Raw genomic sequence first — 12,877 nt, 5'->3', positions numbered from 1 at the left:
GAGATTTGGTTGATAACTAAATAATAATAAGTATACTATTTTTAACTTACATTTGTAAATTTCAAACATACTATGTTAAAACTAATTAAATTGCAGTGCACAGTCAGGACTGATATAATATAAACAAGAGATAATAAGGAAGCTTTATTCTAATATTAATACAGAGCACAATACTGTTCACACAGTAAATTCTTAAGATAACCTAGAGTATTCTCTTTTCACAGTAGCAAGACAGGGTACCTTAATTATTTCCTGGAAGTAAAGGGAAGATTTCCAAGTATTAGAAAAGTTTTCTGCCAAATTGCTACAAAGTATGAAAAATAAGTCATGTTTTTATCATATAACATTCCAACCTGGAGTTACAACACTTATCTTTAAAAATAGAATTAAAATGTCAGACTCATTTGAATTGAACATTGTCTTACTCAGAGAAAGCTAAAAATGATTTTTATATTGGTAACCACTTGTGAACACATTTAGAAATATCTTTGTAAGTTTATTAAGTACTTATGTTGTCTTGTGCATTGTTTTATTAGACTAGAATATATTCCCTTTTTGGTATCAAGATACTCTTCCCACCTAAGAAGTATAGTCATACACTGCATAATGACATTTTGGTCAATGCCTGTATATGACAGTAGCCCCCTAAGATTATAATGCCATATTTTTACTGTATCTTTCTTAGGTTGAGATATGTCTAGATATACAAATATTTACCATTGTGTTACAACTGCCTGAAGTATTCAGTTCAGTAACATCCTGAACAGGTTTGTAGCCTAGGAGCAATAGGCTGTATCCTATAGCCTAGGTGTGTGGTAGACTGTACCACCTAGGTTGTGTAAGTACACTGTACAATGTTTGCATGATGACAGAATCACCTAACAATGCATTTCTTAGAATGCATCCCCATCATTAAACAACTCATGACTGTGTTAGAGAACAGAGCTTCAACTCTGGCATGTTGAAACTGGGATGGCCTTGCTTAGAGTGTATAATAATTTGAGTATTGACCTGGTGACAGATCCTGGACTTATTTCAGTGGCTTTCAACCTTAGATTAATAGGATGTTTTTTATTTCCCTTCTTATGAGTAAAATATATTGAAAATATATTAATGTATATATATTAACAGAAAATTGGCTTCACTTCCTCAGGTCAGACAATTTTAATTAGTGAAAATTATTTACTTAAAACATTGGTTCTCAAATCTCAAATTCAAAGTAAGTTAAGTTGTGCCATTCATTTTAATGATTTTTAGCATGCCTTCATGTTTCTAGAAACATTTTATAGGGTTTGAAGAGTAGAAAATGCAGCAGGAAAAGGGTAAAATAAAAATGTAATAGGTAAATTATTATAAATTTTAACTATAAACACTGAAATCAGATAAGTCTCATCTGTTTTTTATAGTACAACTTTAAGTGTGTTTTTTTCCCTCCCAGGACATTTATTCAGAACCGCTGGGGATCAACCGTTTAACCTGTCCACAGTGTCGAGTGCCTTCCCAATGGTCAGCCACCCAGTCTTTGGTCTACATTCAGCCAGCTCAGGGCATTCAGAATTTGGTGGTTTGGGGACACTTGGTACACCCACAGCCTTAGCCGCACATCCCCAACTAGCATCTTTTCCAGGTAAACATCTGTTACAAACAGTGTTCAAGGAAAGGAGGAAAGCTTGAGAATGTTCAAGCAATAATTTGTCTATTGAACAAAAGGAATAGTCTAATGCCTGGTATATTTAAAACTTTGGTGCAAGAATTGGCTTAATCCTATTTATCATGTGCAAAAAATTAAACACCCTAAGTGTGTTAGGTGGCAGAGCAGTGAATTAGATATCCAGGTATTTAACTAGAGAAATAGGTGTCTGTCACAGGAGAGAGTAATTCAGGCAAGTTTTTCTCATGTTTTTTGTTGAAGTATAATATACAGAAAAGTATACATAGTGTAAATGTAGAGTTGAATGAATTTTTCTCAGCCTTATTTGATTTTTTAAAAAATTATTTAGTGTGAAACTAAAGTTCAGTTTTTGTGAGTATTTTTACACTCCTATTTCAAGGTCTTACTTTTCTTCACTGTAAGGAAAATGAGCTAGACTCTTAAATTTCTTTATTTTTATGTTTTTTGTTTGTTTTGTTTTGTTTTCTGAAACGAAATCTTGGTCTGTTGCCCAGGCTAGAACGCAGTGGTGCAATCTCAGCTCACTGCAACCTCCGCCTTCTAGGTTCAAGCAATTCTCCTGTCTCAGCCTCCCGAGTAGCTGGGATTACAGCCACGCACCATCATGTCTGGCTAATTTTTGTATTTTTAGTAGAGACGGGGTTTCGCCATGTTGGCCAGGCTGGTCTTGAACTCCTGACCTCAAGTGATCCACCCACCTCGGCCTCCCAGAGTGCTGGAATTACAGGTGTGAGCCACTGTGCCCAGCCTATTTTTCTGTATTTGATCAAAACAACTAGAGAGTTGTACCACTTACGTGGAAGAAGACCAGTATTATCCAAAATTCTATAGATAATGAGGATTTAGTAGTTCAGTAAGACATCAGTTAATTAAAACTTTAGACAAACATGCTTCAATTTGTTATATTATCTTGAAAGCCTAAATTTGTATGTATTTTCTATAGATTAATTTGGCTTTAATAAATTTTAGTGAGGTCTGCATGTTTTAGTGTATGTAAGATAATTTAAAACATTATAGCATAATTCTAGAGACAAATAGGCCTGAATTTAAATCTGGCTTTGTTAGTTCATAGCTGTGTGACCTTGAACAAATTATCTGACCTCTTAGCCTCAGTTTTCTCATCTGAAAAATGAGAATCATAATAATAGTATCTGACTTACAGGGTTCTTGTGAGGATTAAAGGAGTTAAGTCATATGTAGTGCTGAGTACAGTATCTGGTGCACATAATTAGTCCATAATTGGTAACTATCATTATTATTTTATTTTGCCCACTTCAATGGTTAATAATTTATCAAATCCTTCCTTAAAAGGAAAGAAGTGTTTTTAAAACTACGTGTAGAAAGGATAGATGGTTAAATGTGTGTTTCAAGTACTGTTTCTTGAGTCATATTACTTCTTTAATTCAGTTGTCTGGGAAGCAGGGATGCTAAGGAGGAGTAATGTGAGTGGACAGTTAAAGAAGTCTTAAACCAAGTTTTAACATTTCCTTCAAAAATATTAATAGGAATTTATTCAGTTTCTAGCATGGTTGTTTAGCAAGATGAGCATTCCACAGATATTTACTGAAATACAAGATTGCTGAATAAATGTCAAAATAGATAAAAACAATATAGATAGTGATATCTTAAATATTTTTATTGTTTTATCATGCTTTATTACACTGTTGCTTTTGAACATTTCTAAGCCACAATGTAAATACTATATTATTAAAATCAAATGTCTTTTGTACTAGAATGATGGTTAACACATTTAAAAAATTACTCATCTGGAGTTCAATAATGTTGATACTTCTACTATATAGAAAAAAATTTGATAGCTCCCCCAGTCAAAATAAAGTATTCACTTATTCATTTAATGTACAAAATTCTTTGGGCATCTGCTATGCTCTGCACACAAGGCCAGAAACAGAAGAATAAACATAGTATATTATATGTTGCTTACAGTTTTTAGGAGATAGATGAACAGACAATTACAAGACAGTCTTTAGTGATAAAAGTATGCCTAGATGAGCATACTTTTTGCCAAATGGGCAGAGACTATGCCTAGTTTTCAAAGATTCATTTTGTTTAATTTGCAGATTTCCTACAGTAACTTAAATATAAATTTTCTAAAATTGGCTTTATTCAGAAGGGTAACCAAATTGCCAGACTTTTAAATCGCCCGGTAGATAAATGAGGACACAACAGGAAGATATTACTAGGAGTTTTTAATGAGGAATAATTTATTTTTATATTTTATGCACTTTCTAAAGTATTATGCATTTCAGATTAAATCAATAAATGTAAATTTATTTAATGGGTATTAGCATAATAAAATTATTTACATTTTATATTGAAATAGTATTTCATGATAATTTAAAAAATATTTGTACTTTTTTGTAGTTAATTTTCATATTAAATTACCATGAATTTTTGTGAAGTATTTTTGGCTCTATCAAGTATGAACGATTTTTAAATTCTGCTAAATCTTGTAGGTTCAAATTGAGATCTATTATGTCCTCTGAAATATTATTAATAGAATCTTTGAGTTAAATATGTCAAATATTGGCTGGCCATGGTGCCTCGTGCCTATAATCCCAGCATTTTGGGAGGCTGAGGCAGGCAGATCACTTGAGGCCTCACCAACATAGCCAAACCTCATCTCTACCAAAACTACAAAAATTAGCCAGGCATGGTGGTGCATACCTGTAATCCCAGCTACCCTGGAGGCTGAGGCAAGAGAATCACTTGAATCCGGGAGATGGAGGTTGCAGTGAGCCCATATCAGGCCACTGCACTCCAGCCTGGGCGACAGAGCACAAGTCTGTCTCAAAAAAAAAAAAAAAAAAAAAAAAAAAGAGTTAAATGTTGCTACTATGCTGTTCTTTCTTTTGAATATACTTAGAAATTTACCATATGCTGATTTATGTAAGCCTTATTTTGTATTTTTCATTTTGTCAGCAAGCTGGTTTGTGACTAAATTTTGTTTATTTTCCTAAATTTAGAAGACAAGCTTGTCACTTAACAAAAATTATTTCCTATGAAATAACATCAGACATTTGTAAAGTTTATAGTCAGAAGCTCTACCATTCACATCTTTTTATTTAACTGATCTTATTGTTTTGTATTTTCTTCGGTGGTGTCAGGTTATTTATAACACACATTTTCCCATTGTTTTCTCTAATCTCTACTGTGTGCTTCTTTACTTTTTTTTTTTTTTCTTTGAGAGAGTTTCACTCCGTCACCCAGGCTGTGGAATGCAGTGGTGCGATCTCAGCTCACTGCAACCTCCATTTCCCAGGCTCAAGTGATTCTTGTGCCTCAGCCTCCCGAGTAGTGAGGATTACAGAACTATACCACCATACCAGCTATGTGCTTATTTACCATTGACATTCTCCAGTACTTTTTAAAATGTTTTTTTCTGAGTTTGATTATGTCTAAAATATTTGAATCTTATTACACTTTGATTACCTTAGCAATTTTTTGGTTGTTTACAAAGTCTATGAATTCCACTTTAATTACAGACTCTGTGTTAAATTATATAAATATCTTTGGGAAACCTCAGTCCCTCCCTGCTTTTTAAAATTTTTTATAGCAACAGGGTCTCTCTCTGTTGCCCAAGGCTGATCTCAAATTCCTGGCCTCAGGTGAACCTTTCACCTCAGCCTCCCAAAGCTCTGGGATTACAAGTGTGAACCACTGTGCCTGGTCCTCAGTACAGTAACTTTTTATCAGCTAGGTAGAACTTAGCTTTCAAACCTATAAATAACAAGATTGTGACTGTGCTGATACAAGCCCAAAACACATACTTTTTCTTCCTATCTGAATGTACATCTTTCATCTAAACAGTGGATAAATGATCAATGCTTTTGTGTAGTTATTCTTGGTTCATTTCCCATTGTTCAGGCATGGCTGAATATACATTGGTGTCATTTTACTAGTAATGCCTTCCTGCAGTGCAGAAGAATAGCTTTTGCAGTTTTCTACTTATACTGTTTTTTTAGACCTTTGAGACTGGCAGCTACCATGAAAATTTCACTTTTCTTTTAAACCAGATTTTGCCAATAGATAATGAAGGTGCCTACCATTTTACATTCTATTTTTAATGAAGGATATTCCTAGGAAAGTTTTTAATATTATATAATACAATAGACTGACAATTTTGAGTTTCTCCCATACTGTATTTTTGTGGGGTTTTTTCCTCTAATGTTCTTATGGTTGCCACAGTCAATGAAAAATACCCCATATCTTTTGGAAGATTGGTCTGAAAGATAATAACTGATTTGGTAATCTAGCAGACTAGCCAGTTGGAGAAGATTGTTTTTGAGATTTTAGATGGGTCAATATAAGATTACTTCATCCTTCCTTGAAAAATGTATAAAATTTGGCTTATTTCCTTTTCTAAAACTTTAAGAGACACTATTTAAGTATTTACCTTTTATTGAATGATTTTCTACCACTGGTCATTTTATATCAATAAAACAATCATTGTTATCTGTAATTAATGAGTGGAAGTAAAAACAAAATTCAGGCTTTCATCATTAACTTTAAGGGGAGAGGCTTTATAAATCTTTTATATTTTAATGTGAAATTACTTGTTTTTGAAATCTCCTTTGAGAACTTATTTTTTAGAACATAAAAAGGCCTACTGATTTTGCTATATTTATGGTTATCTTTAAGTATAGAAGTTTTCTTCCATAAATGTACTTGAGATATAGTGGATTACAGTAGTCTTATATTATTATTTAGACTAACTGATTTATCAGAGCCAGATTTATATTGTATGTAATTTGAGGAAAGTCTTAACATAGGTTGTAGATGTAAACTTAAATTCTAAGGGTTTGAAACAGATGAGAAAAGTTATGGGATAAGTCATCAAAGAGTGAAATACTTCTTTTATATTCCAAGTTTTCACTTTCACTTTTTAAACTATGGACTACCTTTGTCCTTTACAAGCTTGAACTCTACAAAGCTGCCAAATGAAGATCCTTAGATACTGGCCTAATGAGAAGAGTGATAAGTGTAGAAGTTCTACTGTTTAGAATTAGGAAAATGATCAGAAGTATGAGTAATTCAGCAGTTTTGTTCCAAGATGAAACTTGAATTTTTTTTAAATAAAACATAGAAAGCCATTGTGACATTAACTGGAAAGTTAATTTATATATTTTTGTTTGGTTGGTTTGTTTGGTTTTGAGGTGCAGAATGGTGGCGAACAACTGATGCTCATACTCGTACAGGAGCAACCTTCTTTCCACCATTACTGGGAATTCCACCACTATTTGCTCCCCCAGCCCAGAATCATGATTCTTCTTCATTCCATTCAAGGACTTCGGGAAAAAGTAATCGAAATGGTCCCGAAAAAGGTATCCACATTAACATAAGTGAAGTACTATAAATCTTCCATTCTAATATTATTTTCATAATGTTCAGGTTTAATACCTTTTTTTGTTTTTTGTTTTTGTTTGTTTGTTTGTTTGTTTTAATAGAGACAAGGTCTCACTCTTTTGCCCAGGCTGGAGTACAGTTGTGTGATCATAGCTTACTGTAGCCTCGTCCTCCTGGGCTCAAGCAATCCTCCTGCCTCAGCCTCCCAAGGACTACAGTCATGTACCACTATGCCCAGCTACGTGTTTAAATTTTATTTTTATTTTTTGTAGCAACAGGGTCTCTGTGTTTCCAGCGGTCTCAAACTTCTGGCCAGCTTCTGGCCTCAAGCAATACTCACACCTCAGCCTCCAAAAGTGCTGGAATCATAAGCGTAGGCCACCACACCCAGCCTTAATAACAGTTTTATAGTGTTATGCTAGACGTTTTCACATTTTCTTGCTTAATTCTTAAAATAATTCTTTGAGATTAGAAGTATTTTAATTTTACAGCCAAGGTCAAATAAGTTGTTCAAGAAAATACTACTTACATATGGATGTGGCCTAGTCAGGATTTTAGCCCAATTCTACTGTTTTTTCCTCTGTATTTCATTACCTCCCTATATGTAACCCAATATAGTGTGTTACTTCTTCTGTAATTAAGTATTAACTTCATTAAAACTAATAACCTAGTACTTTTTTTAAATGATCACTAATATTTCTGCAATTAATAACTTGTTATAATATAATTTGAAAATTATAACAACATTTTAGATGGTTTACTATGTTTCTTTTCACTGAAGTGTTTTACAAAGTTCTCTAATGTGTTTTACAATTAAAACACAAAGTTTTGCATTTCATTATCTTTCTAAACATTTTGTTTAATTGAGGTGAAATTCACTTAACATAATATTAACCATCTTAAAGTGAATAATTTAGTGGTATTTAATGCATTTGCAGTGTTGTACAACCACCACCTCTATCTCGTTCTGAAACATTTTTATCACTGCAAAAGGAAACTTTGTACCCATTAAGCAGTTGCCTCCCATTCCCCTCTCTCTCAGCCCCTGGAAACCATCAGTTTTCACTTTGTCCTTGTAGGTTTACCTGCTCTGAATATTTCATGTAGATGGAATCATACAACATGACCTTTTCTGTCTTCTTTCACTTATCATATTTTCAAGTTCATCCAACTGTACATATATCTGTACTTCATTTTTAAATGACGCAATAATAATCCAGTGTATAAACATGTTTATTTTTATTTTCAAGGTGTAAATGGGTCAATAAATGGAAGTAATACATCATCTGTAATTGGTATCAATACATCTGTACTATCCACTACTGCTTCAAGTTCCATGGGACAAACTAAAAGTACAAGCTCAGGTGGAGGAAATCGAAAATGTAATCAGGAACAAAGCAAAAACCAGCCTTTGGATGCTAGAGTTGACAAAATCAAAGATAAGGTAAGTTGTACTTGGAAGGACTAATATATAACAGATCTATATATAAGATGAGCATTCTGAAGGTCAAATCAACAGAATCTATGGTTTAATTTCTTATGAATTACCAACTTTTATTTTTATAGATATGTGATTTATGGTGTCAGTACCGGTATAAGTAATACAAATAGTAATAATAGATAAAATGTATTGAGAATTTACTGCATATCAGCTCTGCTCTAATTGCTTTTCATATAACTTTTAACTCTTCCCTGTATCTGAAATGAAGTAGCTACTGTTACTACAAATGGAGAAGCAAAGCACCAAAATAATTAGCCACTAAGTGACTGAGCCAGGATTTGAAAGCAAGTGGGTTAACTCCTGTGCATTAGAAAAGAGTGAATAAGAAAACCTTTTATTATGGAAACTTTCAAATATACAAAGTAGACAGAATGATCATTTGTACCTATTATTCAGCTTCAACAGTTGTCGCATCATGGCCAGTTTTATTTCATGTATATCCCCAACTTTGCAAGTTATCAATTTATCGCCTCTCAGCTCTCAATCACTCTTTTCTTCTTTGCCACTTCTTGCAGTGTTAGTCCTTGTTAGTAGAAGGTCCTGGAAGAACACTGGAAGAAGATGTTACTTCTTTTTCTTCTTCTTTCTTCTTTTTTCTTTCTTCTTCTCCTTTGACAGAGTCTGGCTCTGTTGCACTGGCTGGAGTGTAGTGGCAGAATCTCAGCTCACTGCAACTTCCACCTCCCGGGCTTAAGTTATCCTCCCACCTTAGCTTCCCTAGAAGCTGGGACTACAGGTGCATGCTACCACACCGAGGTAATTTTTACATTTTTTGCAGAGATGGGATCTCACTATGTTGCCAAGGCTGGTCTTGAACACCTGAGCTCAAGGGATCCACCGCCTCAGCCTCCCAAAGTGCTGGGATTGCAGGCATGAGCCACCACATGTGGCTGGGACTTCTTTTTCTGGTTCTAGTGTTTTCTTCTTTTTCTTACGCTGCGGCTGCCAATGGGTGGCTTGCTTGCTGTCTGACAGCTTCTCTACTGGTGGTATCCAGGAGATCCAGTGGTGGTCAGGAGACCCAGTAGTATACACTGTCTAGTGAGTTTCATTGGCATCTCAGCAGGCAGTTTACTAGCAAGTTTTGGAAAGTAGGTGGCTTTCAAACTACTTTTACTGCCACTGTAGCTGACAGGTTCCCAGCCATGTTTTTCTGGTATCTTAGCAAGCAGTGTTTTGTGTGTGTCAGCCTTGACTGTGATACCTCATTGAGTTTCTCTGCCATCCAGTGGGCAATAGCCACATCCTCTCCCATAAAGTCTGAAACTTAGCCTTGGGTGAATGAAGGGGTTGGGGGGAAAAGTCCCTTTTCAAAGGTTATCTTTATTTCATTACTCTACCTTAGCCCTACAAAAAGTACATATTCCCTACATCTCCTTTTCCTGTATTATTTAGAGGTCACTTTATCCCTCTTAGTAGTTAATCTTCTGTTATTAATCAATAATTCTTTATGTTAAATTTTTCCTGTTCAGATTGTTAATGCGATTTCTTCCTCCTAAGTAGATCTTGTTGGCTCTATCATTGGTTCCAGGAGTAGGGTGGGTATGCAGCTTGCAGGTGGTAAATTCACTTCTACATTCTGATCACTCTGCACTTTTGGATTCCCTCTTCCACATTATGCCAGAAGCTGTGACATCTCAATTTTATAAAATGTAGGTCATCACTGAGTCCAGGTTTCATTTATCTAACTAAGTAAGCTGAGAAGCCTCTAACTATATGATCTAGCATATTATGTATTAGAACACTCTTATCAGTGGATTTAATCTGCTCCAATTTTTAATTTCTTCTTGAGTGAGAGGTCCCAGTTAAAGCCTTGTCATCAACTGCAAACATTTGGGAAACAAAGATAAGAGTTGTGTCTTCTCTTCTATGTTTTATAAAAACTGCTTTCAGGGCCTGGTTTTCCAGTGGAAGAGAGTCAAAAGTTTGTGATCCTGCACACATGATGTTCTTCACCATCTCAGCTGTAATATTGTGACAGGAAGCTTCTGATACATCACAACAAGAATAGCAAGATATGGGTAGTCACTGACTGCACATGACATTGATCCAAACTTTAAATCTGAACTACTGCCTCTTATACACCAATTTTTAATCCTAAGAACTACTTTATGAAACTTTTCTTTATCCTTTTTCAAGACAGCATCAAGCTCCATATATTTTCCGGAACAAATGAAACAGAACTGAACAAATACATTTATTTTCTTTTGCTGAGCATATTTCATAGATATATTTCCTTTAAATCTTTAAATTTCCTTCTCAATAGAAAACATTTTCCAGAGTATAACATGCTTATATGAAGACTTGGGGGAAGGCCATCTGGTAATGCTAAGAAGCTTGACGGTACCCATCACAAAAATGCAAAAGTACTGTACATAGGCCCCAAGACAACCATTTTCTTTCCCTTTCAACCCACACCACTGAGCACTGAAGCAAACATGATAAAAGATTCTTAATTGTTTCCTCCCAGGGACACAGGTATCAGTGTCATACTCTCCACCTGTTGTTCTGTACCTGCTCTTGGCTCTTCTCCCATAGGATTTGTTTCAATGGCAGTCTCATTAGTGTAAGCACTAAGGTCCTGTCTCTGAGCTACTGCCAGTTTCTCTGATGCCAGACACTGACTGAAACCATCCATATCTGATTCCCATATTATTTTGAACCAAATCCCAGACATCATATCATTGGATGCATTTTTATATGTGCTTCCAAAAGTTAAATGCCCATGCTTTTAACCCTTATGCTATCCTACCTCTTAAGAAGTAGTGCTAAAATCAAGTAAAATCTCTGTTGCCTCTACAATGTGTAAGGCATTGTACAAGATCTTGGAGGCATGAATATGACACAATTCCTGTACTTAGTTCTAATGAGGAATCTACATTGACATTCCTAAACAGAATCAGTGCTGTCATACTAAAAACTGTTACTAGGAGAACATACTGAAAACTCAAAGAGGCACCTCTTTCTACCCAGTTTTAGAGATAGATTCTGAGGTACCATAGTAGTGTCTAAGGCAACTAAGCAGAAATAACATTATAGAGAGATTGTCTATTCAAGTGAGGCATACTAGAACTTACGATTTCAAAAGAACACCACTTTCAGATGATATGTGGTTCAGCATGGGTTTGTGGGAGTGGGTTGCTCATGTAAAATGGAGAAAGGTCATTGGAACTAAAGAAGAAAATCCTATACTTTTTCACCCAGTATTTCTTCAGTTTTCAAAACTTTTTTAAAAAGTTGCTTCATTCATTCTTTTCACATGTAGTTTGAAAAAAAAAGTTCAGCTAATTTTGATACCTCCCATGGGAGGTGGGGTACTTACCTCAGCAATTCTCATTGAAAGTAATTGATTAAGTCCAATCCCCTCATATAGTCTGCATATACATTTAGAATAAATATTGATATTTTAATTAAATAATTAAACTAAGACTAAAATATACAGCCTGTTAAGAAAAGAATAAAACAATTCAAGGTTGAATGAGTTTTATCCCAACTGTCGTACAAGTTATTCTTACCACAACAACCAAAATAGCCTTTAAAAACATATCTGATTTTTTATGGTTTGAAAGTATTACATGTTAGGGAATAGTAAATGATACTGCCACTGTGGAAAACAGTATGGCAGTTCCTCAAAATATTAAAAATTGAATTACCATGTGATTCTGCAATTCTCCTTCTGGGTATATACCACCCAAAATTGAAAGCAGGGTCTTAAAGAGGTATCTGTATACCCATACTCATAGCAGCATTGTTCACAATAGCTGAAATGTAGACACAACCAAAGTGTCTATCAACAGATAACTGGATAAGCAAAATATGTGGGGAGGCACATGTGTACACATACATACATACATACATACATACATGTTAATATTATGCAGCTTTAAAAAGGAAGTAAATTCTGATATTTGCTACAACATGGATGAACCTTGAGGACATTATTATACAAAGTGAAATAAACCAGATGCAAAAGGACAAATACTGTACTGTATGATTCCACTTATTTGAGGTACTTAGACTCATCAGAATTATAGACCGAAGTAGAATGATTGTTGCCAGTGGCTAGCATGGAAGGAGGGATGGGAAGTTAGTGTTTAATAGGTATAGAATTTCAGTTTTATAGGATGGATAGCACTGATGTTTGCACAACATTATGAATGTATTTAATATCACTGAACCATGCACTTTAAAATGGTTAAGATAGTAAATTTTATATTATGTGTATTTTACCACAATAAAAAAATGAGGGGGAAGTATACATCAAATGTCATCATTCCCTCCACTAGTGTTCTATCCCAGTGGGAATAAAGTCCTTGCCATGACTTATAAGAGCTGTGTGA

At 34.6% G+C, this 12,877-nt stretch overlaps 1 protein-coding gene across 14 annotated transcripts in view; it reads left to right on the top strand.

Moving 5' to 3' along the window:
* BAZ2B (bromodomain adjacent to zinc finger domain 2B) overlaps positions 1 to 12,877 on the top strand; it is a 403,884-nt gene that overhangs the window by 258,738 nt on the left and 132,269 nt on the right. For 13 of the 14 annotated variants that reach the window (XM_063694870.1, XM_063694874.1, XM_063694869.1 and 10 more), the window contains 3 exons: positions 1,439 to 1,627; positions 6,847 to 7,014; positions 8,287 to 8,480. In XM_063694870.1, the coding sequence (XP_063550940.1) occupies positions 1,439 to 1,627; positions 6,847 to 7,014; positions 8,287 to 8,480 (551 nt within the window). The remainder of the gene's footprint in view (positions 1 to 1,438; positions 1,628 to 6,846; positions 7,015 to 8,286; positions 8,481 to 12,877) is intronic. The other variant, XM_063694875.1, reaches the window with a different exon arrangement.

This window comes from Gorilla gorilla, chromosome 11 (assembly GCF_029281585.2).
Source record: "Gorilla gorilla gorilla isolate KB3781 chromosome 11, NHGRI_mGorGor1-v2.1_pri, whole genome shotgun sequence".
In the NCBI taxonomy this organism is placed as follows: Eukaryota; Metazoa; Chordata; class Mammalia; order Primates; family Hominidae; genus Gorilla; species Gorilla gorilla.
Note: the sequence above shows the minus strand (reverse complement) of the source record. Positions and strands in the feature narration are given on the sequence as shown.